Genomic DNA, 27,007 nt, shown 5'->3' with positions numbered 1-27,007 from the left:
AGGCAACCCTTGGCACGCCAGACTGTGGTGCTTTAAGGCATTTTACTTGGCATATGTACCTCTGGGTGGATGGCAGGGAAGGGGCCAGGACTACACGACCACAACAAGGATCAGGCCCCTCATGCGTCCCCCACCATCCACCCCTGGCACACCAACATCTTGCAAGTTGAAGTTGCTGGAGTTTTTGGCTCTCTGCCCAAAAATATTGCCAACCCCTGAGCTATTAGATAAAAGTGCCAGAAAAGCCCCACTAAGTGTCCAATTTATACAGATTTTGGGCAAGCCGCATCCAACTGCACAGCATCTTGTGGGCATGTGTTGAGCTCTTTGCCGGAGTGCACTGAGTTTAAAGTAAAGTGCTGGGTTTTTTGGTTTTTAACATCTGTAAGTAGCCTATGGAATTATAGATTCCAGTAAGACTGAAATCAAACACAAAGAGCCTGAAGGATTACCACAGTTCAAAATGATGGTGGATTTGGGCAACGAGTCTACATTAGAAGACTTGCAGAAAGCCATTAAATGAAGTCCTGGGAACAAGGCATATGGCAACAGCTGTTTTCCTGCTGAAATCTACAAATGGGCCAATGACAAATTACTTCAAAAGTTTCACAAAGTTATACTGCTCTGTTGAAAAAAGGAAGCGTTACCACAAAATTTCAAAAATGCTCAGTCTGTACAATTATACAAAAATAAAGGGGATAGAAGTGACTGTGACAGCTATAGAGGTTGAGCATAATTGGAAAAATTGTCACTCACATCATGCTCCCTAGGTTTCAATTTCTAGGTGAAAGAATCTATCCTGAAAGTTAATGTGGTTCTTACTTGGGAAGTTCCACCATTGATATAATATTTTTGGTCAAGCAACTGCAAGAGAAGTGTAGAGAAAAACTAATACCAATGCATATGTAAAACTAATGTTTATAGTCTTCATCAATCTGACTAAGGCCTGCAATATAGTAAAGAGAGAGGGCCTTTTCACTGTTCTGAAAGCACTGGGTTGTCCCCCCAAACTGTTGGACATTATCCGCGCATTACATCAAGGTATGAAGGCAGCTATAGTGAATGAAAACAAATAATCGGAACTAGTTCTAACAGGAGAGATGAATCAGAGACTAGAGCTTCCTGTGATGCTTGTAGGAAGGCTGCTGGGGACTAGCAAGTCTGTTTTCAGAGTCTGTGGCTGTTTTCTTATTTTCAAAATGTCACCTGTTTCTCTCTAAAGTACAACACATAGTTTTACCACAGCTGTAAGAACTGTGCAGAGGGAGGAAATGTTTCTTATTTAGCAGCAGGCAAGATTCTTTGAGTAGATGTGATATCTTTTATTAGACCAACTGAGTAGTTGGAAAAAAGTTCTTGGCAAGCTTTCGGGCACAGCCACCCTTCTTCGGGCATAGGGAGTCTCTGCTGGTTTGAGACTCCAAGGAATTATTTAACAGCATCACCCCTGAGTGAAAATTGTCTTCTTTATTGCTATTTCTGCCCCTTATAGTTTCTCTTCTCTTCTTTACTGCCCTCCCTTCTATTCTTTTTTTCCTGTCTTCACCACTTTCTTATTCTTCCTTACAGCAACTCCCTATTTCTTTCCCATCCACTCTGTTAAACCATCAGTGATAACGTATGTATTGTCCTTAAGAATACTAGTATATTTGAGTAGAGAGTTATTCCTTATATTTATACAACACTTAACAGGATGGGCTTCCAAACTTGTTGGTTTTAGGTGCTAGTACAATTCACATTTTAAAAATATCAAAAGTTGACATTTAAACTGTCATCATTTGACTTGAAATTTAGCAGGATGTTTGGATAGGAAGAATTCACAACTCTGAGAACCCTTATTCACAGACTAGGGAAGAAGCTACTGGTTTAGCACCTGTTCGTAGCAGGGTGATCCTGCCTGACTAACCTGCTTTTTTTCTATGATCAGGTCGCTAAAGAGCTTAGATGCAGGAGCTGAGGTAGATGTCATCTACTTGGACTTTAAGAAGGCCTTCAACATGGTGTCCCATCTGATTCTTATAAACAAATTGAATGGCTGTGCCATAGACGATTACACAGTCATGCAGGTGGCAATTGGCTTAAGGGTCATACTCAGAGAATGGTGGTGGATGGGTCTGTATTGACCTAGAAAGATGTGGGTAGTGGGGTCTCCCAAGGCTTGGTCCTTGAGCCAATGCTGTTCAATATCTTCATCAGTGACCTGAATGAGGACGTAGAAAGCGCTTTGTCCAAATTTGCAGATGATTTGGGTCCTCCACGATCCACTGGCTGGAAAATTGGCTCCGGGGTTGGACCCAGAGGGTAGTAATTGATGGAAGTCAGTCATCGTGGTGTCCTGTGACCAGTGGGGTCCCCCAGGGCTCTGTCCTTGGACCCATACTGTTCAACCTCTTCATTAATGATGTGGACACTGGAGTCAGAAGCGGACTGGCCAAGTTCGCAGATGACACCAAACTTTGGGGCAAAGCATCCACACCAGAAGACAGGCGGATGATCCAGGCTGACCTGGACAGGCTCAGCAAATGGGCGGACGAGAATCTGATGGTGTTCAACGCCAATAAATGCAAGGTTCTCCACCTTGGGGAAAAAAAAACCCGCAGCATCCTTATAGGCTCGGCAGTGCTATGTTGGCTAGCACTATGCAAGAAAGAGACTTGGGGGTCATCACTGACCACAAGATGAACATGAGCCTGCAATGCGATGCTGCGGCTAGTAAAGCGACCAAAACGCTGGCTTGCATCCATAGATGCTTCTCAAGCAAATCCCGGGATGTCATTCTCCCCCTGTACTCGGCCTTAGTGAGGCTGCAGCTGGAGTACTGCGTCCAGTTTTGGGCTCCACAATTCAAAAAGGATGTGGAGAAGCTTGAGAGAGTCCAGAGAAGAGCCACGTGCATGATCAGAGGTCAGGGAAGCAGACCCTACGATGACAGGCTGAGAGCCCTGGGGCTCTTTAGCCTGGAAAAGCGCAGGCTCAGGGGTGATCTGATGGCCACCTACAAGTTTATTAGGGGTGACCACCAGCATCTGGGGGAACGTTTGTTCACCAGAGCGCCCCAAGGGATGACGACTAGGTCGAATGGTCACAAACTACTACAAGACCGTTTCAGGCTGGACATAAGGAAGAATTTCTTTACTGTCCGAGCCCCCAAGGTCTGGAACAGCCTGTCACCGGAGGTTGTTCAAACGCCTTCATTGAACACCTTCAAGATGAAACTGGATGCTTATCTTGCTGGGATCCTATGACCCCAGCTGACTTCCTGCCCTTGGGCAGGGGGCTGGACTCGATGATCTTCCGAGGTCCCTTCCAGCCCTAATGTCTATGAAATCTATGAAATCAGATGCCTTTGACATCAACAACAGGGGTGTGTCCTAACCCCTGTTCTCTTTAACATCTGCTTTTCTTTCCTGCTTTCTCATGCAGTCAAAGATAGCAATTATGGCATTTATTTGTGAACCACACTAGATGGAGGCTTTTTGAACATTGAAAGGTTTAGAGTGAAAATCAAGGTGAAAGAATTGGTTCTGAGAGATTTCCTGTTTGTGGATGACATTGCTTTGGTTGCCCATGGTGAATCTTCTCTGCAAAATTTCTTGTGCAGATTTTCAGAATCTTGCAAGAGTTTCAAGTTGGCAATTAGTCTCTAGAAGACTGTGATCATGTACCAAGGCAAGTAAGTACCAATACCCGACATCACTCTGGAGGATAAATCTCTTGGCGTCGTTGATGATTTTTGTTACTTGGGTTCTACAGTAAACAGGAATCTTTACCTTCAGACTGAATTGACTAACAGAATCAGAAAAGCAGCTAAAAATTTCGAGCTATTACAGAAACGTGCATAGAATAACAGCAAACTAACAGCTATGAGACTCGTGTGTTGTCGGCCTTGCTTTATGGTTCAGAAATGTGGACTACATGTGCTAAGCATATCAACAGGTTCCATATGAGATGTCTACATAAGAGCCTGAAAATAAAGTGGGAAAATGGAATACCAAATGCAGAGGTACTGGAACGTGCAGGACTGAAACACTTAGAAACCACTGTCAAGAAAAAAAGGTTGCAATGGATTGGCTGTCAGGAGAATAGGAGATCATATCCCCAAGGATATGTTGTATAGTGAGATTCAAGGATGCTCTAAAAAGTGGGGTAGCCCTCTATGGCAGTACCATGATATATGCAAAAATTATATGAAATCATTCAACATCCGTGTAAAAACTGGGAGGAACTGGGAGAGTCTTGTCCAATCTGGAGGAAACATCTGGCGCTAGGTGCAGCTCAGTATGAAGTGTTTTTGATCCAGAGGATGAAAGCAAAGTGAGAGAGAAGAACGCAGCATGCTGCAAATTTGGATTCCAGCTTAGACAACGTATGAATCTCTGAAACTTGTAACAAGCTGTGGTGCTGTTGAATTGGACTTGTCAGCCTCAAATGGATTCATTAGGCATCTGCCTAGACTTCTTATGTGTACACCGTGATCTAGAGGATTGATGGTTGCTTACTCTACAGGAGACCTGGGAGATAATTGCCCTACTTGGTCTTAGTTAGGTTTCAGCTAGCATATTCTTCATTATTCTGGGATCTACAATTTAAGAAGGATGTAGAGAAACTGGAGAGGATCCAGAGAGTTAAAAAAACAAAGATGATAAAGATGTGGATTGCAGGCCATCTGAGGAAAGGTGGACTGCTTGAGATAGATGTACATACAAAAAGTTGATGGAGTTGTCACTAGCTACAAAATTAGCTATCCAGTTAGCTTTCTATGTCCTTTCCTACCTGCTTATGGAATATGCATTTAAACAAGAGATTTAGAAGTGAATTTAACAAGCTAAGAAATTGAGCTGTTTTGTGGTTATGTTTACACTATAGTAGTAGCGCTTGACCCTATTAATACAGGGTTGTTCCTGGACCTATTTGTCTGTATGTGGGGCCTGTGCAGAATACAGTGTAGCATGGAACATGCCTGTGTTGAGGTAGTTACTGAGGTAGATCTAGTTTGTTTATATTCCCCAAGTTAAAAAAAATTAGACTGTGGAGGAAAGTAGATGACTATATTAGTGTGTAGCGCTACTTGAAACTTGTATTTTATTTCTGTTTTAAACATTAATAGAGGCATGGGCTTTGGTACACTTGGGCAGCTCTCATCTTGAATGGTCAGATGAAAATATGTCCAAACACAGAATATGACTAAAACCTGGAGGTTCCTGGCTAGAGGCTTTTGCCCCTACACCCCAGGTCAGACCGATCTCCACATTTGGAATCAGGAAGGAATTTTACCGCGTGGTCAGATCAGAAAATACCAGGGGATTTTTTGGCCTCCTCCAAAGCATGGCCGTTTGATTTCTTGAGTGCATTTCAATAAGCCTTGCAGCAGCAGAACACCAGAGCAGCTGTCCCCCTGCTTTACCTGTGGCAGGTTAACGTGTAGTTGTGAGACAGGCTTGATTGCGTAGTTTTAGAAATAAATTAGACTCCTGCTGAAGAGTTTAAACCCCTGGGCTCAAATGTCCCCATGCCCAGCAGCCCTGGAGAATAAATAGGCTCCTGGTGGAGGGGACACAGAGGGGTTCCCTTGCTGGGGAGTTTAAGCTTCATACCCAGTAGTCCAGAGCCTACCAAGCACCCCTGGTCTTGTTAGCCGCAGTGGGGTTGCTGGATGTGAAGTTTAAACTGCCAGTGGGCGGAGCCCTTCAGCCTCCCCAGCCAAGAGCCTCTGATTACTTTGCATGTGGCTGCCAGCAGTCGCATGTTTGGGATCTGTCCTTGATCCCAACACTTGTATGTCCACCATGTGTGTGTGGCATGGCAAGGGCATGTTAAGATGTGCAATTGTGATCAGGAATCAGATCCCATCCCATAATAATTTTAAAGTTTGCCAGTAGTCAGTGTCTCTTAATTTATTCCAATAAAAGGAATTCCAGTTATTCATTTCTTCTGCAGTCATGAGGCTTGACTGGGACATGTGTGTCATTTTTAATAGCATATATTAACTTCCAAACTGCATGAAGTAATACTTGTGTCTGGGTAGGAATGAATGGTAGCTGAAGCATAACAGATACACAGGATCAGTGTATCACTGGCACTTCGTAAAAGCCAAAATAATAAAACAGCTGCTTGGGTTGTAAATAAGGTTGCATTTGTTAAATTTCCAATATTTTGTTAGCTGCATTGTACATTTAATATATGGAATGAATGGGGGTCTTTTTAAATTGTTGTTTTGTTGCCAGTAGTATGTCACACAGATATCCTTCGCAATACATCCTGAGAACCCATGACAAATCGGCAATTAAATTAGGAGCCAGAAAATTATCTTTTGCTTTCTCAGTCCATATAAGTGTAGGGAGGGCAGATGAGGAAATGGCTGAGAACTTCCATACCTTTCAGATGAACCTATTTTGTGGGGGAGGAGGGTGGGCCTGGGGTGTGAGACAGAGGGATCTTTTGCATTAACACTTACTTTTCCAGGTTGAACGGAGGCAGTTTCCACCCCTTTTAGGAGAGGAATCCAGGTATTCCCTCCTCTGTGTCCCTGAGGGGCCTTCTTTTAAGTGCATATTTGCACCAACTTGTTTGATCTGAAATAAGATTAAATGGAAATGTAAAGAAATGTTATTTTAGTTGTGTGCATGTGAAGAAAATGAACCCTCTGAAACAAAACAATGTAACAAAATCTTCCAATATAGAGCATGTCAAGGCTTTTATATTTTAAAAAGTAAACTATTGACTAGTATATACTGTTGAGGTGAGCGAGTCCCTGGTCTGGAGAACATCTTATTTACCATCTTTAATACTTAATGCATGTCATTCAATACGTTATGTCTGTGAAACTTCTAATCACTGTATTTTGCATGCAGGCTGACAGCCAAGTGGAGCAAAATAGAAAACACTTCTATGAGGTCTCTCTTGAGTATGTGTGTAAGCTGCAGGAGATACAGGAACGAAAGACATTTGAGTGTGTGGAACCTGTAAGTATTATGGAATGCAATTTATTAAGAAAGCAACACAACTTATTTTTTTAGTTAAGTGACAGAGGGGAAATATAACAGACCATGAAACAAAAAGTATCATTTGTCAGTTTTGGCTTATGGGGGCTTTTGGCAGACTGGTTATTTTGATTTAATTCAGAGTCACTTAAATGTTAGTAATCCAAAGACCTGTTTTTAATCTAAGATGAGGTCCTGTTGACTTAATTTATGTTTGTACCTGTTCACTAGAAAGCAGCATGCATTTCTGAATCTCCAAAATAGGGGTAATCTGAAATTCTCAAATTTTGTGAGAGACGAAGCTTTGGAAAAAGAATGAATTTCCCTTGGGTTTTAATGCAATCCATAAACATGCTACTAAGGCTTATTTAAAGTTCCTGGCTGGACTTGTCCTAAAGTTTCCTCATATTTGAGTTAGGAGTCTAACCCACTGTTAAACTTAGGCCAATATTACATGGTTTCAAGTTTTTTATTTTAATGAAATGCTTAGAGTCTAATTGTTGAAATGGGGGAATGGATTTTTCTGCAAAGCTGAGGGGTCTAGGCAAAACAGTCCCCTTGACTTAAATCCTCAAATTCATTAGGCCTAGAGAACTCAGATTTTCAATAAATATAACTATTTTGGTTAAGGGCATATAGACTTTATTTTGTTTTTATCAAAATAGTTATACTAGCATAAATGCCTAGATCTACTGGTATTAAAGTGCTATGTTGGCATAATTTGCTTGTGTTTGGGAAGCAGGGATAGGTTATACTGGCATAAGAACTCTTTAACTATATGTTAGCTTTGTAAAATAACATAGGAGTTTATTGCTTTGCTTTCTTCGTTTTAAAGTAGTGGTGGACAAGGCCTTAAACATTTTTCAAAATTTCCCCTTTTAAAAAAAAATGTACCCAGAAGCTTTGCCTCTTTGCTATTTAGTCATTCTTTGACACAAGCCCTTTGAGCCATTTCTTCACAGCCTCGTTTGAAACCAGTCTGTCTTAGAAGCAGGGGTGTAGGTTGTAGCTGTGTTGGTTTAAGGACATAGGCAGACAAGGTTCCTTGGGTGAATTTAATATCTTTTATTAGACCAACCCAAATAATGTCTTAGAATGCATTTTCAGGACTTATGTCTGTGCCTTTGCAATTTGAAGCTTTGCTACCTATTGATAAAATCTTTGCCCTGTAGACTGGGCAAGCTGTATCTGAGAGGATGCTGTTGTTTGCTTTGTATCTGACTATATAGTGCAGGGGTTGTGAGCCAGGGGTATGCATACCCCCAGGGGTACTTAGAAAGATCTTCGGGGGTACGCATGAACGGACGGGCACGTAGGTGGGTGGGCGGGGATGGAACATGCCCCGGGGCATGGTGGCAGCACCTCCCCTGGTGCGTTTGCTTCTTACCTGGGGGAGAGAGAGACGCTGGGCACTGCCGGCCCCTCATGGCACATCATGGTGTCTCGCTGCCCCCACCCCAGCTTGCTTTCCTGATTGGCTGCTGCGAGGGTCTCAATGGCAGTGGTGGGGAAAGTGTGTTTCTATGCCCGTTCCCAGGGGCAGGGCCGGGAGGGAGTGGGGGACAAAGTCAGTGGCGCCCCTCTGCATACCACGCAGGCACTGCCTGGCCTGCTTTCCCACGGCCAGTTGCACCTGCGGCTCTGGAGGCTGCTTATGAGTGGTATGCAACTGGTTGGGTGCGAGGCCTGTCAGCAGCCTACAGAGCTGCATGTGCAAATGGTCATGGGAATTTGGGTTGCAGTTGCAGTGTGGGGCATTGGGCGTCAGGGTCAGCAGTGCAGGGAAGTGGGTGGCAGCTTGGCGGCTGCTGTATGTGAGCACCCCCCCCCCCCCCCCCCGGTCCAGCCGCCACCACCAGACGGGGTATACTTGCTAAAGAAAGGTTGAAACCCCTTGATATAGTGGGACTCTGTGAATTATTTTTCTGTTTAATTTCCCCTGAGAATGTAACCTGCGATTCTATTTTTGTAAAGGTGGTAAAGCACTCTTAAAATGTTCCATTTAACATAGCTTCAAAGTATTGTTAAATCAGGCTGTGCCTCTCATACACAATACAGAAGTCCATCTTTTACTCCGTTATTACTCTCACTGTTTTGACTTTTTTTTTCCTTACCAATCTGTTAATTAAATTAACTAGTTCATTGTGAATAGGGGACATTTGAGAAACAAACAAACAAAAAACAATTTTTGGTTTTAATTTTCTAAAGGGTTACAAGAAAATACAACAACCTTTCCCTGATAACTGAAATTGTCTTCTGCTTATATTTCAGGTGCTGTCATTTTTTCAGGGTTTGTTCACTTTCTATCATCAAGGATATGAACTTGCCAAAGACTTTAATCACTACAAAATGGATCTACAAATTAATATTCAAAATGTAAGTCAAGATCTCTTACATTTAAGTCATTTATAACTTTCTCTAATAAAATGTATGTTACTGCGTTTGGTCAGCTATAATCAATGCTAGTTTCTTAGTAATGTTACTTAATCACTTAAAGTGTAGGCATATAATGCCATCTTCTGGCTAACCAGCTGTACGAGTGAATAAATTGTTATCTGATGACTGATAATGCAGTAAGTCCTGCCACCTAGTGGTTTGTAATACCCTTTAAAATACTTTGATTTGGTCATAAACACACATTTTTTTAGATAATGTCTTCAAATTCATTATACTCACATTACAAGTGTTTAATGTTTTAATTGGAAAACATTTATCCTCTTCATAAACTGGGACTAGCAATAGATCTCTTGACCTTTTTAGGTATATTTTTTAATTTAGGTTAGAATGTCATTTACAATAGGAACATACTGGATGTAACTGAAGAACATAAAATTGAAGTGATTACATTTCTTAATGTTTGATAAACTCAGTAGCACCTCCTTTGAGATCCAAAGAAAGAATGGCTTGGAAGCCTAGATATTCTTTGCTAGAAGTAACACTATTAGAAAATTGTGTTCTTGAAGCATGTGGGTTGCACCATGCTATTACCTATGCTATATGTAACACTGACCCATTTTAAGGGGAAAATGAGACCTTTATAATTGTTAGACTTGGCTGGGAAGCAGTTGAGTACTTTATATAAAAGGATGAAAGTGCTGCAGAATGGGAACAGACACCTTCCTATAGCAGATCTAGAAGTAAGGGGATTGAAAGGAGTAGCCCCGCATGGGCTGAACAACCTCTTTGACATTTTTGCATAAGTTTAGCAGAAGAATGAAGCTGCTGTATAACGACGATGGGGGAGTAGTGAATTCTTGCTAGGCTAGGAAGGAGGCCTGCTGTCTAATGTGCCAGCAAGCAGCTCATTAAGCTGTGCTGGTTATTAGTCTTCAGGGCTGTCTGGAATTAGTACACAAGCCATCCTTCTAGGAGATAAGTCTAAGTTTAGACATAATTTAATGAATTGGAAAAGTAGATGCTAGTGGGGAAAAAGTGAAGATTAAGATTACAATAATATTTGATTACTGAAGGATGTGGTGATCACATCTTGATGGTACTGCTCTTTCATTTCCTCTTCTGCTGTACATATAAATCTTCTGTCTTCACTCATGAAGTTTCCCTTCAAGTTATGTTAGGTTAGCAAGGAGGATTTGATGATTCTGAATTAGTGCTAGGGAACCTCAAAGAAAGTTGGCCTTTCCTGGAAGGACTTGAATGAAGGGGGAGTGTATGTATCCCACCAAAAATGAGTGATTATTTCAAGGACAAAGCTGAGAGTAGGAGGGGGGCATAAAGGCACCTTTCAGTCTGATGCTGTGGTTGTAGTTAAAAAAAATTAATTGGAGCTGGGCAAGAAATTAAATGTGAGATGAGGGTGGAGTTATGCAAGGTTTTGCAAGTGTGGATGAGGAATTGAATTTGAACTTGTAGATGAAAGTGAGTCAGTAGAGAGGCTTGAAGGGGAAAGTGTCATGGTTAGAGAACAGGTTGAATTAATCAAAGTGGGATATGACAGTTGAGAATATAGAGCTGGATTGAACAGATGAGTTGGATTTTAAAAATTCTGTAAGGGAAAAGAGGTAAGACTGAGTAACAACAGTCATTATGTGGGAAGAGCGTAAAAGGAAGAGTCCAGTATTCTGAGGCTGTGAACCTGGATGGCTATGTAAAGATAGACAAAGCAGGAGAACATTTTGAAGAGAAAATGACTTGGGTTTTGGCCATGTTGCAGTTGAAATAGTTTATATGTTGGAGATAGAGGTGCAGGATTGAGCAAGGAGAGACTGGTGGGCTTTGGACAGTGACTTGTAAGTCATAAGAACATAAAAGGTATCATACTTTCAAAAGGAAGTACTAAATAATGGCACCAACAACGTCGCCGTATCAATGTGTAGACGCACCCATAGGGTTGGAAGGGACCTCAAGGTCATTTAGTCCAACTTCTTGCAGGAATGCCACTTGTACATTATGATATCACCCCATCCAGTAGGTGAAAGAACCGAGAATTGTGGGAGGAGTGGAACCCTCCTGGTGTGAGTTACTGTGGTTTAAGTTTTGTCTGCATCCATCCCGAGGTAGCAGTTAGCTAAAGAAAAGCTGACTATTACTTCCTTCTCTGTCACCTAGAGGTAAGGCTCAATAACATCTGGCTAGTATGAGCTACCACAGTATAACATTTATCTGTTCCTGAGCCCCAGTTCAGAGTGCAGCCATATCATCTAGCCTTTGACATCAGAAATTTGATGGTGGAGAGAGTATACCGGTGTTAATTGCTGTGCAACTAATTCTACTTCTGCTTACTCCATGGTCAAATTTCTGGGCCCATGGTCTGAATTTGGAGCATGTAGCTTTATAATCTGGCCTGCAAAGCTGTCCCTAGAGCCAGAAATGTGGCAGGCGGTTGAGCAGCAGCTTCTGGAGCTCTTGGAGCTGTGGCAGTTAACACTGCTGCTGCCAAATTTCTGGCCTTGCTGGCCAAATGACATGGCTCTGTGCTCCAGATCCACCCCATGGCCTGGCTGACCCTGGTGAGTCATCCAACCCTGACACTTCTGATCTGAACTTAATGTTATATCAGGGTTGAACAGGAGAGAACAGAGGTTAGGAGGAAAGATTGCTGAAGCGTCCATAGAATATCTGACATCACCTTCCTGGACCATGCTTAACTTGCCTCAGCATGTGAGATTTACAAGGCTTAGATGAAAAAATATTGGGGTGTGTGTGTGTGCAAAATTTGATAAAATTCAGAAGTGACACGTGTTCTGGCTAGAAGTTCAGCAAAATTAGGTTTGCAAAACCAAGGATCGAATTAACTCAGCATTCTGTGATGGCCAGACACAAATATTTTGTGATCATAAAACCTGAACACATGTGGAACTGATTAACACTGCCGCCATAGTCCATATAGCTTTTTCAACATTTTGTCTCAAGTGCAGACATTCAGGAGGTTAAATAGGTTTCGAAATGGCCACCCAATTTAAACTTAGCTCGTTCTGGTGCTGACTTTACACTTACAGACCGCGTCTCAGTGACTGACAATCAGTCTAAACCTGTAACTGTACAGAAGCTCCATGCACACAAACCGGTCTAAAAATTGCAGAAGCAAGTTTAAGATAAACTTGGATCTGTGTAGTTTCAAACTTACTCAATTTAGGTCAAACTGGATCATGGAACTTCTGTACACTTTCCCTGTGCAGCCCCAGGGCTGAGAGAACCCAGTCACTGGCCCCAGCCCCAGGGCTGCTCTTTTCACACCCCTCTAACCCCTGCACTGGACTATTTTTTGCTCCTCTGGCCCTTGCTCCCTCTTTCCTCCCCCTGACCAGCCACCCTTTCAACCCCCATCCCTCAAGCCACTTGGTGCAGCCACCTTTATTACTGTTTGCCGCTGCAAGAGCTGAGCAAGTAAGTCTCAGTAGGGGGAGGGGAAGGGCAGGGATGAGGGTGTAGGTTCACTGGATGTTGTGCCTTCCTCCCATCCTCTGGCAGACCACTTCTGGGTTGTGCCTCCCTCCCATCCCGCAGAGGATCTCTCCACTAGTCCCCCCATCTGGACTTACCTGATGTTGGGCAGCCATTTTGAATTGATTTAACTTCCCCCTAATGCCCCAAATGTCTGTACTTGGCCATTATGCACAGGGGCCCCCTCCCCCTCTCCTTCCCTTCTTCTCCAGCGTGGCACTGCCTGATGGGCCTGACCCTCTGATGAGCTGAAGCACTGGCCATTGCTCCATACAACTTACAGTGATGGCACATACTGATGATGTGACTGCTCCTAGTATCTACCCAGGAACTGGGAAGGCCTTCTTGAGGAGATTGAGGCACAACTATAGTGGTGGCACTGGTGCCTGCCCAGCCTCTCCTACCAAGTCTGGGTCTTTGTCATCAACAACTTGGCAGCTGATACTCTATGTCACAGGTATGCCATCCTTGACCTGCAAATGAACCTGCTTAAGAGGTTCCAGAAACATTTTGTGGACTTCTGAAACAGGCAACACTGGCTTCAGCAGGCTATCCTGTGCCTACCCACCAGCAAGGGAGTTCAGATGCTAATAAAACTGACAAGCAGCAAGGCTGCCTTCTGCCTGCAAGCCTTCAGTGCCTGATTTTTGTTGGGGAATGTTTCCCCTGGCTACAGCTGGCCCTTGCTTTCTTGTGTCAGGTGGGGGACCTCAAACCGTGGGAATTTTTCCTGTTGTTTCCTGATCACCTCCGCTGGGACGCTCTGCTGTCCTTATACTGCAGCATCTTCAGGCCTGGCAGATTTACTTCTGAGATGCCAGGGCAGGTGATTCCCAAAGCTGGTACAGGAGCCCCTGATGCAAAACTTGGTCTTGTAGCAGGGAGTGCCGAGCTGAGCCTCTGGAAGCCTCTTTGCTTTCTTGGTCTGGCCACACACCTTAAAGCTGACCCACCTCTTCAACTTAGCTTGGTCCACCTGGCTTTCAGCCAAAGTTCTGGCTGATTGGCTGGGCCTGTGCTGGCCATTTTGCTCTGCATGTTTTGACTGAAGTGAAAGCTGTCCTTCCCATGGGTGTGCTTGCCACCTTAGAAACCCACCTCTGCCAGTGACAAGCCCTCCCCATTGGCAGCTCACTAGACAACCTCCCTCTATTGCTGTATTTCTCCAGCTGTGGACATCAGTGAGAATGGCAAACCCAGCACTCACCTGTCCCTCCTGTGCCCAGCAAGAACATTGGAGGGATCTGCCTTGAAAGCCTATCTGGGAAAGACCTGTACACATGGAGAGTCAAAGTGTGTCACGTCTGTGTCCTTGCTGCCTGCCTTCAGATGACTTGAAGGTGATGCCTAGTGGCATCAGCACCAGAGCAAGCCTGTCCAACCTGGGGCACCCTTTATAAGCTACCCATTGCCAAGAGAACTGTTGCCTTATGTCCACCACTTAAACCTGGTGGCACTGGCAGCCTGCACTTTCTGTGAAGAGCAGGTGCAGAAGACTCTTCCATATTTTCATGAACTGTCCCCTCCCTCCTGGCTGCTGCTCCCCTTTGCTGCCCTCAGCACTCTTTAGCGTGCTGGACTTGGACTCTTCTGAAATTGTATACATCTGCATTGTCCTGTGTCACAACCAAATTAAGTAGTGCCCATGTCACAAACAAGTAATAACCATTTAAAACAGTTTTTTCTGCACTAGGTTAACTAAGGGTTAACAATAATGATAGTAACCGCTTTTTTCTGCGCATGTCAAAAAGAAATTTATTGCTGCGCCACTAACAGAGATAAAAACTTTTGCCTTCTTTGCTTTATATAAATCATTATAATTGGTCAAAGAAAACAAGGAGTAACCCTGTGAAAATAACACCCTAGCGAAGACCGCTAGATAATTGGTGATTCTAATTAGATTTATGACGTGGCGAAAAACAATTGGCTATCATACAAACAAAACCCGCTTACATTTTTCGCAAAGTCTAAGACAACTCTGCTCACACCTTGGAGTAAATCTAACAATTTGATCAGTTGTCAGCGTCTTCCCGCCGCGACCTCCCTGGCGTACCCTTGCCCCGCATGCCCGATAAGCCGACCGCCGGCCCGTATATATATATCTGCAGAATAACTGAATGACGATCTTTAAGCTGTAACTAACTAAGTATCTCTGACCTCCATCTTACACCACCTTGACGTGAGTAAACAATCTTGCTTTGCAATCGATAAGCGTCTGCCTAATTAATTCCTCTCCACGCGTCACAAGTACCCGCCTAACGGCCTTCTAAGGCCCTGGACCCTTATCTGCCCGGGTGGGAGTCAGGGAGAGCTGCTGGCCGGCTGCCCTGGGTCCCAACATCCTGTACTGAGCAGCCAGGGGGAGCGTGGTCTTCCTGGCTGATAATCCTGCTGGGCCAGGCCAAGATGGCAAGCCTAAAAGCTGCAGAAACCAGCTTTCAGGGGCTGGCTCCAATGATGCTCTCCAACTTTTCTGCTTTTTGGTCTGGGTACATGTCACATTTGAATTTGAAATTTCACCTTTCAACAGAACAGGAACCAGTTTGTCTCATGTTGGGTCATTGATGGGGCCCTCTGCAAGGAAGAGATGGATAGTTGGTCCCACGTGTGTCATCATCGGCAATCCTTCAATTTGAGGATGATCTCTACCACAGTTAATTGATGGGTCTTCAGATGACTTGAGAGTTCAATCTTTGAGCTATGGACCCATCCGCAGAAGTTGCAGGTCTTTTCATAGAGGAGAGTAGACTGCAGGCTGAGATTTCTTTCCTTTTCCTTTCTCTGCTTCGAAGGCATGATGCTTTATCTCAGAACTGGCTGCTACTTGGTTGAGGTTGTGGCACCATTGGAATGGGTTGGCAGCCAGCTTCTCCTAACTTTCTATGTTGGCATCCATTTTCTTGATGTATGCTTTCAATATATCCTTGTAGTGTTTCCTCTGGTCACTGGAAGATTTCAGGTCATTACTAAGCTGGGAGCAAAGCACTCATTTTGGGAGCTGAGTCAAGCGTCCACACACAGTGTCCAGTCCAATGAAGTTGATCAGGATCACCATCTCCAATGTTGGTAACATTGGCTTTAGCTAGGATGCTGGTGTCTGTGGGGTGATCTTCCTATTTAATGTGGAGGATTTTCCAGAGGCATCTTGATACCTCTCCAGGCTCTTGAAATGACGATGGTAAGTCACCCGCATTTTGTATTCATACAGGAGGGTGGGGATGATGACTGCGTTGTACCCCTCGATCTTGGTGTCTTTCTGGAGATCACAATCACAGTTTCCTGAAGGAGGCGCTTGTGCATCAGATCCTGTGCACTGTTCACTTTGAGAGATGGGGCTACCAAATGTTCGACTACCTTTAGGGTTTTTTCTTCAATGCAAATTTTGGTGTGTGTGTGGGGGGTCACATTTGTGGCATGGGGCAGACTGATAGAGCACTTCAGTCTTCTCGATGCTGAGAGAGAGGCCCAAAGTTTGGTAGGCTTCTCTGAAAAGATTCAGTGTGATCTGGAGGTTTTATTCAGTGTGCACAAAGGATGGCACAGTTGTTGGCATATTAAAGGTCAAGGGTAGTTATTTTGAATACTTTGGTCTTTGAGCAAAAGCAACCCAGATTGAAGAGCTCTCCATCCATTCAGTGTTCAGTGCCAATTCTGGAAGGAAGGCAGTCCTTAATGAGAAGTAGGATGACTGTCAAAAAATGGAGAACAGGGTTGGGGCAATGATGGATCCTTCTTTGATCCCAGTTCTGATGCCAAATGGATCCATGTCCAATCTGCTACATAGAACGGTTGCAGTTATCTAATAGTTGAACAGTCCCAGGACCTTGATGCCCTTTTTAGGACATCCACATCTGGCCAATATTTTCCACAAGGCTTCATGATCAATGAAGGCCATATATAGGTCCTGAAGTTGTTTCTGACACCTGTCTTGAACCTGGTAGGCAATAAATATCATGCCAGTAGCCCTACAGGATGGTCTGAAACCACACTGAGATTCTGGTAGGACTTCTTCAGCAAGAGGTAGAATACAGTTCAGGAGGATGCGGGCAAGGATTTTCCCTGCCGTGGAAAGGAGGGTGATACCTTGATAGTTCCCATACACAAATTTATCTCCTTTCATGAATATAGTCATGATGTTGACATTCCTCAGATCCCCCAGGGATCTCTTTGTTATTCCAAATTCGAGGAATAAATTCATGAAGTCTCAGTACCAGTTCCTTGCCACCAGCCTTATAGATTTCAGCATCCAGTTCAGTAGATTTAATGTTTTTGGTTTCTTTGATGGCATGTCAGACTTCTAGAATAGGAGGATTGGAGAGGGATCTGCTTTCAGAGTGTCGGGATGGATGGACTCAGCTGTGGTATCCATCACAGTTGACTCATGGTTCAAGAATGCCTCGAAGTGCTTTTTCCGTTTAGCTTGGATAGATTCATTGTCTTTGAGGAATGTAAAGCCAGCCTGCAATTGTAAAAAAGTAGGGCCATGGGAAATTGGGCTGTAGATAGCTTTTGTTGCCTGGAAAAATCTATGCAGATCATGTTTGTTAGCATAGACCTGGATCTCCTTGGCATTGTCTTGCTACCACTGATTTTTGATTTCTGGATTCTCTGTTAAGCTTCAGCTTTGAGGAGCTGATATGCCACTTTGTTCTGCTGAGATGGTGTCTTTTTGCCAAGCAGAAGGAGCCTTTCTCTTCTGGTCAAGGAGGGCTTGGATCTCAGTGTCACTTTCATCGACCTGATCTTGTTGTTGACAGGTGGTGTAACCAATGGATTCAGCACAGGCCAGATGGATGGTGGTTTCATACCTCTTCCAGAGTTCCTCAGTGTTGCCTTCATTTGTGGATAGGGCAGAAAGCTTTACATGGAGACGCTGTTGGCAATCCTTACAGACATTTGCATCTTGAAGAGATTTGGTGTTGAGTCCTTCATGTGGCTTTTGGCTGTGTTTGTTGTTTCCGAGCAAGGTGGATGTTCATAATGGATCTGACAAGATGGCAGATTGGCTAGCTTGTATAGTAAAGGTTTAAAAAGTCTCTCTCTGCCCTGTTTCTCTCTCCCCCTCTCCTCCTCATCTCTCTCTCTCCCCCTCTCTTTTCTACTCTCCTCCCTGTCTTGCCCTTGCTCTTGCCCCTTCTCCATTCTTTGTATACACTGCATAGGATTCTTTTGGATGGACAGTACTGTAGCAGTTGCAACCTTCCTTTCCAATAGATGTAGATGCTGAGGGGAGAGCAGAACCAGAAAATAATTATGATACAAATTCTAAAGGCTGACCTAGCAGGAACTTGATCATTAGGGCTTGATTTCCATAGACTGGTTGAAAGCCAGTCTGCTATATCAGAACAAGTAACATTTATTTCAAGCATAAATCTGGAATTACATATCTGGCTAGTCAAGTGCATGTTGTAACTGGCCTTGTGCATGCTTTATTTAGGTGTACAATATTTTTTTTGTGTATATAGCTGAAGGTCTTTTTGAAAAATCAGACCAAGTGCAAGTAGTTTAACTGACTGAATATCGCAAAAAGGTGGCTTTTGACATGCAGTAAATCACATGAACATACAACTGTCATTTCTTGCCCTTACCCAAATTATGAAATGGAAACTGTATGCCCAAGTGAATAGCTTGGTAAATTCCCCATTTACAAATCCAGTAGGTTGATTTGTATGTCTGGTTTGCTTAAACAAACAGGCATACAGTAAAAGCATATATTTTGTGGCATAGTTATTTATTGGATGAATGGTAGTCCTTGATAGACAGTGAGCCTTATAATCAGAGATGTTCACTCAGAACAATAAACTCTCATTGTTTTGCTACAGTGTAATGAATTAGCTTAGTCACCTATCACTCCTAGTGTGATATGATTTGTTTTCTGGCGGTTGTTAATATTCTGAATAAAAGCTGCTGTTGCTTATGGACCTGGGAGAGTAGTTCTGAAGGGTAGGAGGAGGGAAGAAATAGACTGAGTTGTTAAAATATAGTAAGAAGATTCCTGTACTCTTTCATGTCAGACCAAGATGTCTGGCACTGTGGGCAGTTACAGAATATGCAGGAATAGGTGATGACCTACTTATACGTTCTCCCTAGTAACTACTGAAAGCATCACTTTCTAACCTGAAAGCATGCTACTTATCAAGCTAACATTTATAGCACATACGTTGCCTATGGAACCAGCATGTTCAAATGCAGGCTCAGCCATGAGATGATCATTGCTTACTGTTCCATCTGCTCTTTCCCTAAAATAGGACAATAGATTCTTTAGAGATCTGTTACTGTTAGATCTCCTGGCTCCCTTCTCACTGTTATTGCAGCTATTGCCTAAAATACATGTTGTCTTTTGAAGAACACTCCAAGAATAGAGGTTGATGGAAACCACAAACCAACTTTAATCATCCTCCCATTTTCTCATCAGTTGTTGCAACTTCCTCTTTCTGTCAAAAAAAAAAAAAATTGTTTCCTCTGCTAATGCTTTTCTCAGTGGGTTTTTTCTTTTTTTTTTTTTTTTTTTAATTGTAGACAAGAAATCGCTTTGAAGGAACAAGGTCAGAGGTAGAGGAACTCATGAACAAAATCAAGCGAAATCCTCAGGAACATAAGAGAGCTGATCAGGCTACAATGGAAGGCTACCTTTACGTTCAGGAGAAAAGTAAGATATGTTTCTAATTTATTTATATTCTGGTGGTGCCCCAAATACACACAGTGCACAAATGCAAACCCAAATGTCCCATACAGATACAATTTCTTCTGAAAGAGCTTTCTATTTTAAGAAAAGTACATTTTTGTAATTCACAATATTCTAATCTTCTTACAATTTTAATAATATACTTTAATACAGAATATTGTGCTTTTCATGTGGTGATCTCAGAGCTCTATATAACCGTCAAGTAAGCAGATTGCTGTTAGGTAGGAAAACTGTAACATTCCTACCTTCCAGATGAGGAATCTGTGAGGTGAGGAATGCTCTTGTGATTTTTCCAAAGTTATACTGAGTGGCCAAACTAAACGGAGTTTAGCACCAACTCACAAATCACTGTGTACTAAATGTTTTATTAAGGATAAAACCCATTATAAAAACAACTGTTTATATGTATATATATGTGTGTGTGTGTGTGTGTGTGTGTGTATATATATATATAAAAAATATATATAAAAATATAAAAATATATAAAAATATAAAAATATAAAAATATAAAAATTTATATTGGATTTAGTGGTATGTTTGTTTACTGTATAACTACTGTAACTGAAAGGAAGAATTAATATCTACTAATATAACTAGCAGATCCCATTTCATTATCCCAGAAAATAAAGATGCTAAGGTAATATTTATTAAACAGAGTCATTACTTAAACAAAGCATGCACACGTTATGAAACAGTACTGATACAACTATATATTGGTCCTGATTTTTTCAGAAGTGCTGAGCATTTTAATATTTGTGGAAAACCAGGCCAATTTAGTTTGAGTCACTTCATAGTTTACCTATGTACTTTAATTAATTGTGATCAGTGTTGGATAAAACAGGCCTACATGTTGAACGGATGATAGCATGATTTTTAATATACTAATATGTCGTGTATTAAAAGATGTGATTTTCATGCCAACTTACTCTTATAAGTTTTTCAATATAGTTGAAGAAAATAGTGATATTAACCTTTGACAAATTGCTGTGAATTCAAACCTGGCTTTTAAAGCATTCAATTTTCATATATTTTTTACTTTTAAAGGTCTATGCACTCTTAAAAAATGTATCTATGTATAAAACCACAAATGTGCTCTGTGCATCGTATATTTTCATTCCTTTTTTCCTGTCCATAAATAAATATAAACATTTTGGCATCTTTGTGTCAATTTTTGCATAATAAGATAAACTGCTGAAACTACAAAGACATGTCTTTTTTATGATAAGTTGGAAAGCATGAGGAACTACATAGGAACTTTTAAGGGAGCTGGGGAATCTGAGAGCTAGGGTTTCCAGCAGCCATATTTTTTCTAGTGTCCTCTTTATGTAAACCACACATCTTATGTTAGTCCTGGGAAAAACATCTTATATTCAACTACATTTTGCATGAAAACATCATTTTATATAATGCATAAGAAGCAGGTCTTGAATAATTTTTAAAAATCAATATTTCAGGTCTTATCCGGAGGAACAACACACTTAAAAAAAATCCAAAATGAAACTTTTAATCAAGATTCTCATAAATACTTTGTTTTGAATCTTGATTTAATTTTATTATTCTGTCTCAAGTTTGAAATAGAAAAAAAAAATCCTAAACACTCATCCAATCTCAGAAAAATTGAGCTCTACTTGCTTCCAACAATAGTACCTTGAGATCCTGGTGATTTTTGAGGTCTTGCACTCAGAGCTGACCCTATGGATGTGTGGGGCCTGGGGCATATCAGCCTGTGTGGGGCCTGTGCAGGAGGGAGGGTGGTGAGCAGCTGGAGCAGGAAGCCGGTAGCACGCAGCGACTTTGCAGAGCGGTGGTGCCTGCGGCACATGGCAGTGGCACGGGGCTTGTATGGCGCTATCTGTGGGGGCCCCCAAAGCACAGCACCCGGGTCAGTTGCCCTGATTTTCAACTCCCCCCCCCCCCCCCCCCAGACTTTACTGAACTTTTCCCTTTCTGAGTTCCTGTGGGGGTTTGTTTGGTTTTTTTTGGTCAGACATACAATAGGCAATACTTCTGAGGCACATGAGTGGCAGCCATTCACACACACATATGGGTTTCTCTCCTAACAAGATTAGAGTCTAGGGAAAGTGTGGATACCTTGAGTAGCCCATCAGCTTGTAGCAGGACAAGCTCCTGAGTGCTGGCAGCACAGCAATATGTCAGTAGCAGTTCCTGTTGACTTGATTGGCAACTTTTTTCATGAGTTACAAGGGGCAGTAGTTGGTCAAATATGGTGCTTTATGCTTCTGCTTGGCCAATCATACTTCTGAATTTGGCAGCACTGGTTCTCTTTGGTAAATGTAGTGGCTGCTTATGAGAGATGGGTATATCTACTTTTATATCCAATTCAGGCTAAAGGTGTGACAACTCTCAGCGAAGAGACTGCTGTTCATCTTGCCAACTCCTGAAAACTGGAGTCCAAGCTTTAACAGCTAACATTATCTTGCAGATTCCAGCTGCTTGTAATGGAGCATAAAGCAAGTTGGTTTTTATAAATAACTTAGTTTTATATTAATATCTATATGTATATCTTATATCTTATAGCACCATTAGTGCTTCAAGTTCTACATTCTGTCTTGGTCTGAGTTTGGTTTTGTTCACAATTCCAGGCACCAGAATTTAAAGTCTATATTTATAGCCCTTACTGATTTAGGGCTTCCAGGATTTGTCAAAGATTAAACACAGATACTGCATCACAGTAAAACGCTTGGAGATGACAAAAGCATTAATACTTTTAGTTTGGCCTACGTTATATGTAAAGGTCCCAACAAACCTTGCAGAAAATGCTAGGTAACTAGGAGTCATGTTAAAGTACCCTGGTGTGCATTTGACTTACTGGGCTGAATTACATAAGGTTGGAAATGCCTATGAAAACAAATATGCTGTACTATATAAATAAATAAGAGTTCTGCTTTAGGTTACTTTAAAATTATTGTTGGTGTCCTTGAATCTAATATTCATGTAGGAACTGCAGTTCTTATCCAGCATTCTGGGAAGATAGCACTCCTCCACACATCTGGATAATCAGACATCTGTCTGATGACTGATCTCACTGGGTTCTTCACTGAAAGTAGTTGTATGGATAACAGTCTTTTTCTAGCAGTAAAGATGGAAATGACCCTTTTACAGAGCTCTTTTCCTTTGAATTACAAAGAATAAAATGCAGCATACATTACTAAACAGAGTACTACCCAGAAGTAGACGTGCACCGATATATCAGCCCAGTATCGGATCAGTACCGATATAAAGCAAACTGTCTGTATCAGATATCCACCCGATAGAGCCGACAATTTGGCCGATAAATGCTCATGCTGCACACAGCTGCAGCACAGCACTCAGGCAGTGAAGAGCAGAGCTGGCAGTCTGGAGAGAGAGGTGTCTCCAGCTGGTAAGTCCAGTGTGGTGGAAGAGGCATGGCAGGGGGGCAGATCAATGCCCTGTGTGGTGAGGGAGGGGGCAGGGGCAGGCACTGCCCAGGCTGGAGGGGGCAGAGCTGTGGCTTATTGGGATGGGTAGGAGAAGGTGGCTCCTGCTGCTGTTTGCACCCTGGGAGGACATGGTGGGTGGGGGGGGGTGCTCCCTGGATCTGTAAGGGATGGGGCGGGCTGCAGTCAGGGCTAGGTGGGGCTCTTCTCAGCGGGGACTAGGCTCAGAGCGGGCGCCGGCACTGCTGGGAGGATGCGGCATCCACCCCAAATTTCACTGCTGCTCCACTCCCAGCACCGTTGCTGTCAGCCGCCTGGTGCAGCCCTGGTTCTTCCCATCATGTGGGTGGAGGCAGGGCCTTGAGCTGGGGCTGCGCTGAGCAGCTGGTGGTGGTGGCACTGGAAGTGGAGTGGCAGCAAAATTTGGGGTGGATGCAGCATCCTCCCAGCACTGGTGGCGCCCACTCTGAGCCTAGCCCCCACCGAGAAGAGCCTGGTGCAGCCCCGGCTACAGCCCACCCTGCCCCACACAGATTTGGGCCCCCCCCTGCCCCCCCCCGGGTGTGAGCAGCAGTGGGAGCTGCCTTTCCCCACCATGAGCCACAGCTCCGGTCCCAACCCCTCTCCCTGCTTGGGCAGCACCTGCCCCTGCCCGCTCCCTCACTGCGAGGGGCATTGATCTGCCCTCCACCAACCCCTTGCTTCCCTCCCTCCCTCCTCTCCTTCTACCACATGGACTTACCAGCTGGAGGGGGTTGTATTAGAAATCAGATCAGCATGCCTCCTTTAATATTGGCTATCGGGATCAGCCCCAAAAATTTCTATTGGTGCACCCCTACCCAGAAGTTAATATTTTATTGTGCTTGATCATTGGCTGACTTCGGGTATATTCATGTGGTATTTCTTTATAAATTTAATAGTATACAAAGTATATTCTTGCTAGAAACTGACAAAGGGCAATAAACTATCTGAAGCAAGAGAACCAAATTAATGTTTCCATTTTGTTTAAGGGCCTGCCCCATTTGGCTCCAGTTGGGTAAAACACTACTGCACATATAAGAAACAGACAAAAACATTCAGCATGATCCCATTTGAACACAGGTCAGGAGGGAAAGCAGTAAGTATATTTCACTTGCACTTTTTTCATGCCATGTATGTAAGTGAGAGAATGTGCCAGATAAGATATATCAAATATCTCTTTTTCATGCAATTTACACTCTGCCCTTTCAGGATATTAAACTAAAATAATGGAATGGTTTAGTAGATAAGAATTTTGTAGAAATTTCAATTGCTTGCTTCTAAAAACAGTGTCTATAAGAGCTAGAATACACCTCTCTCTATCTTTTTAGTGTCTAGTTTGCACTATAGGGATTTAATTTGTTAAAGTGTGACTCAAGAAAATACAGTAAACTGGGGAGATTCTCCTTTATACTCTCCATCCAGATTCTTCTTCCAAGGTAGCTGGATGGGAGAGTTGGAAGAGAGCCTGGTTAGGAAGCCTTTAAATCCTTTTCATATTGGCATCATAGTTTGCACTGAAAATCTTAATATAAACTTTCCCTGATAGCCTTGATATTCAGGGCTAAAGAGTCTGGATGCTGAATGCCTTAGTTCCTGTGGAAGTGATTGGAAATTGAGGGTTCTCAGCATGTTGCAGGATTAGGCTTGAAATGGCTAAATGAAGAAGCAGAAGAAAAAATAGAAGACAGAAGAGGCATTTATATCTTCTGGTCAATCTTACAGTTTAGATGCTGTTTCTTACCCTGTCTTTAAGTGTAATTTTAAAAGTTTCTCAGAATGGGGTTTGTTTAGGGGATCATATTTGAGTGTTCTTGATGGAAAGGAGATTGTGTGCATAATCCCTTCTGAAATATTTTTATTTTCATTTTGCTTATATGGCTGTTGGGTAAAACTTTCAAAATTGCTCAGTTGACTTCAAAACCAAGTTCTACTGTAAGGCAATAGCACTTCTGGTCCTTAGTCATTTTAGAGGCTTTCAGATATTTTCACACTAGTTTAATGCAATTGCATTAAGTCCTCCTAGATAAAACAATGAAATCTATAGGTATGGATGCACCAAAAAAGCAACATCACTAAAATGAAATAGCTGCATGTTCTGGTGAATGCCAATGCTTATAGAGAGCAGTTTACTTGTAGTTACTCACAGGTTAGTTAAGGTATTTAGTCTTTGGGTACTGTAAGGATGGGTGGACAGTTTATAATCTGAGTGTACAGAGGCTTGTTCTGAAGGGAAGGCATACCCTATGAGGCAAATTTCAGAGTATCAGAACTCCCTTATTTTGCCTTAAACACTATAAAGCAGAATTTGGAATATTACTATTTTGACAAAAATAGTACAGTGACAGTCTTTTACAGAAAATTTACCCTGATGATATCATTGGTGCAGAATAGTAATTCTTTTTATTAAGGTGTTTGAGCTCCCATATTTTAAACCAAAAAGTTCTATATTTGCTGCACCTGCAATCTGTAAAATAACCTTGAGATTTCTGCAGTACTATGTACTGATTTGCAGCTGTAACAATTCCATTGCATTTGTCAGTTCCAATCCAGCTTTTGCTATTATTTTAATACAGGTTATCATATTTAGTTTGCATCAGTGGCTTGCTGACTCTTTGGATTTCAGTTTGGTTCTGCTGTCAGGCATATAATAATCTCTCTTATTTACAGGGTGATTTGGAAGCCTTCTTTCTTACCTACTGTACCAAAAGAAATATGGATACTATAGATAGACGTTTCTGTTTTGACATGGAAGCTGCAGACAGGTAAGCTGGTGAAATGTCCTGAACATGTAGTCAGAGGAAATGTCCATACAAGTTTTCAGAATTTATATTCTTCCTTCAGATATGACCAACTCCTTAACACTGATGCATGACTGAATGTATTGAAGTGGAGACTACTCTCCCTGTATGTCTGCTGTCAGTAACAGTCCCACTTGTCACTGGTTAATTTGCAGTGTCTCTTGTATATTTTCTCTTTTATTAATCCCCACGACAGTGACAAAAACTGTGTAATACACTGGTAGGTCCCTAGGAAAGGTTGCTTTTTTTACTCTTACCTCTGTGCACTTCCATGAGTTTGGAAAAACCCAGAGATTCTAGGAACTTTTTAAAAATCTGAGCAGAATTATTTTTTTTAAATGCCACTTTGCTTTTTTCCCTTCCTTTCCCTGTCAATCTGTTATCTCTTCTCATGAAGAGGCACTGATGACCTGTCTGTTCTTATGCATAATCTGTTCCTTTTTGCCAGCTTAAAAAAAGTCAAAGAGTTTCTAATGTTTTTCTAATGTCACCCCTTTGCAGCTACTGGCTTCAGACCCATTTAGTTTACTCCCTCTTCTCACCAGTTAGACATTCCAGAATGTCACTTAATTGGGTTTTTAAGATTAAAACATTTCATTTTTATAATGTGTTCAATGCTTTCAATTCACTATCTACAGTGGTGGTGATTTTCTTAGATTATACTGGTATGTACTATGCACATCAGTGAAAAAGACCAGTTCATGTGAGAGGCTAAGACATGAAAATGCCTGCCTGAAGCATCTGAGGTTTTTATCATCCCTTTCCCAGGTAGTAACACTGAAGAGGCTTTCACTGAGCTAATAACACTCTGAGAACCCTTTTTCTTTAACAGCTTCACTCTTCTATGGTGCATGCTGCTGATCCAATCACTCATTGAGGTAAATCTTAATTTCTGCTGAGAGGAAGCATCCAAACACTTCTCTTGATGCTTGATTATGAGAGGTAGTATGAGCCAGGCCTACTCTACTTTGCTGGATTCCAGGGCCCTGAATGACAGTGAAAATTACTCACCAAGTCCCACTCTTCTCTCAGTTTAGCACATCCCCAGGCATTATGTCCTACTTCATCCTCTGGGAAGTCTTCCTCTTTTTCCTGATCCTGGGATTTCTTCCATTGCAGCCTCCATCTAGCAGGTTCCTTCCCTTTTGTCCCAGGGAACTGTCCAGCACCATTCCCAATGCCTAGGAACTCTGGCACCTAAAG

The 27,007-nt window shown here is 42.4% G+C and overlaps 1 protein-coding gene across 2 annotated transcripts in view; it reads left to right on the top strand.

The window, feature by feature from the left end:
• Nucleotides 1–27,007, top strand: part of ARHGAP10 (Rho GTPase activating protein 10) — a 219,185-nt gene that overhangs the window by 85,480 nt on the left and 106,698 nt on the right. For both annotated transcript variants that reach the window (XM_014593705.3, XM_014593702.3), the window contains exons 6-10: nt 6,852–6,962; nt 9,252–9,356; nt 19,401–19,530; nt 23,996–24,102; nt 25,674–25,768. In XM_014593705.3, the coding sequence (XP_014449191.1) occupies nt 6,852–6,962; nt 9,252–9,356; nt 19,401–19,530; nt 23,996–24,102; nt 25,674–25,768 (548 nt within the window). The remainder of the gene's footprint in view (nt 1–6,851; nt 6,963–9,251; nt 9,357–19,400; nt 19,531–23,995; nt 24,103–25,673; nt 25,769–27,007) is intronic.

This window comes from Alligator mississippiensis, chromosome 2 (assembly GCF_030867095.1).
Source record: "Alligator mississippiensis isolate rAllMis1 chromosome 2, rAllMis1, whole genome shotgun sequence".
Taxonomy (NCBI): domain Eukaryota; kingdom Metazoa; phylum Chordata; order Crocodylia; family Alligatoridae; genus Alligator; species Alligator mississippiensis.
Note: the sequence above shows the minus strand (reverse complement) of the source record. Positions and strands in the feature narration are given on the sequence as shown.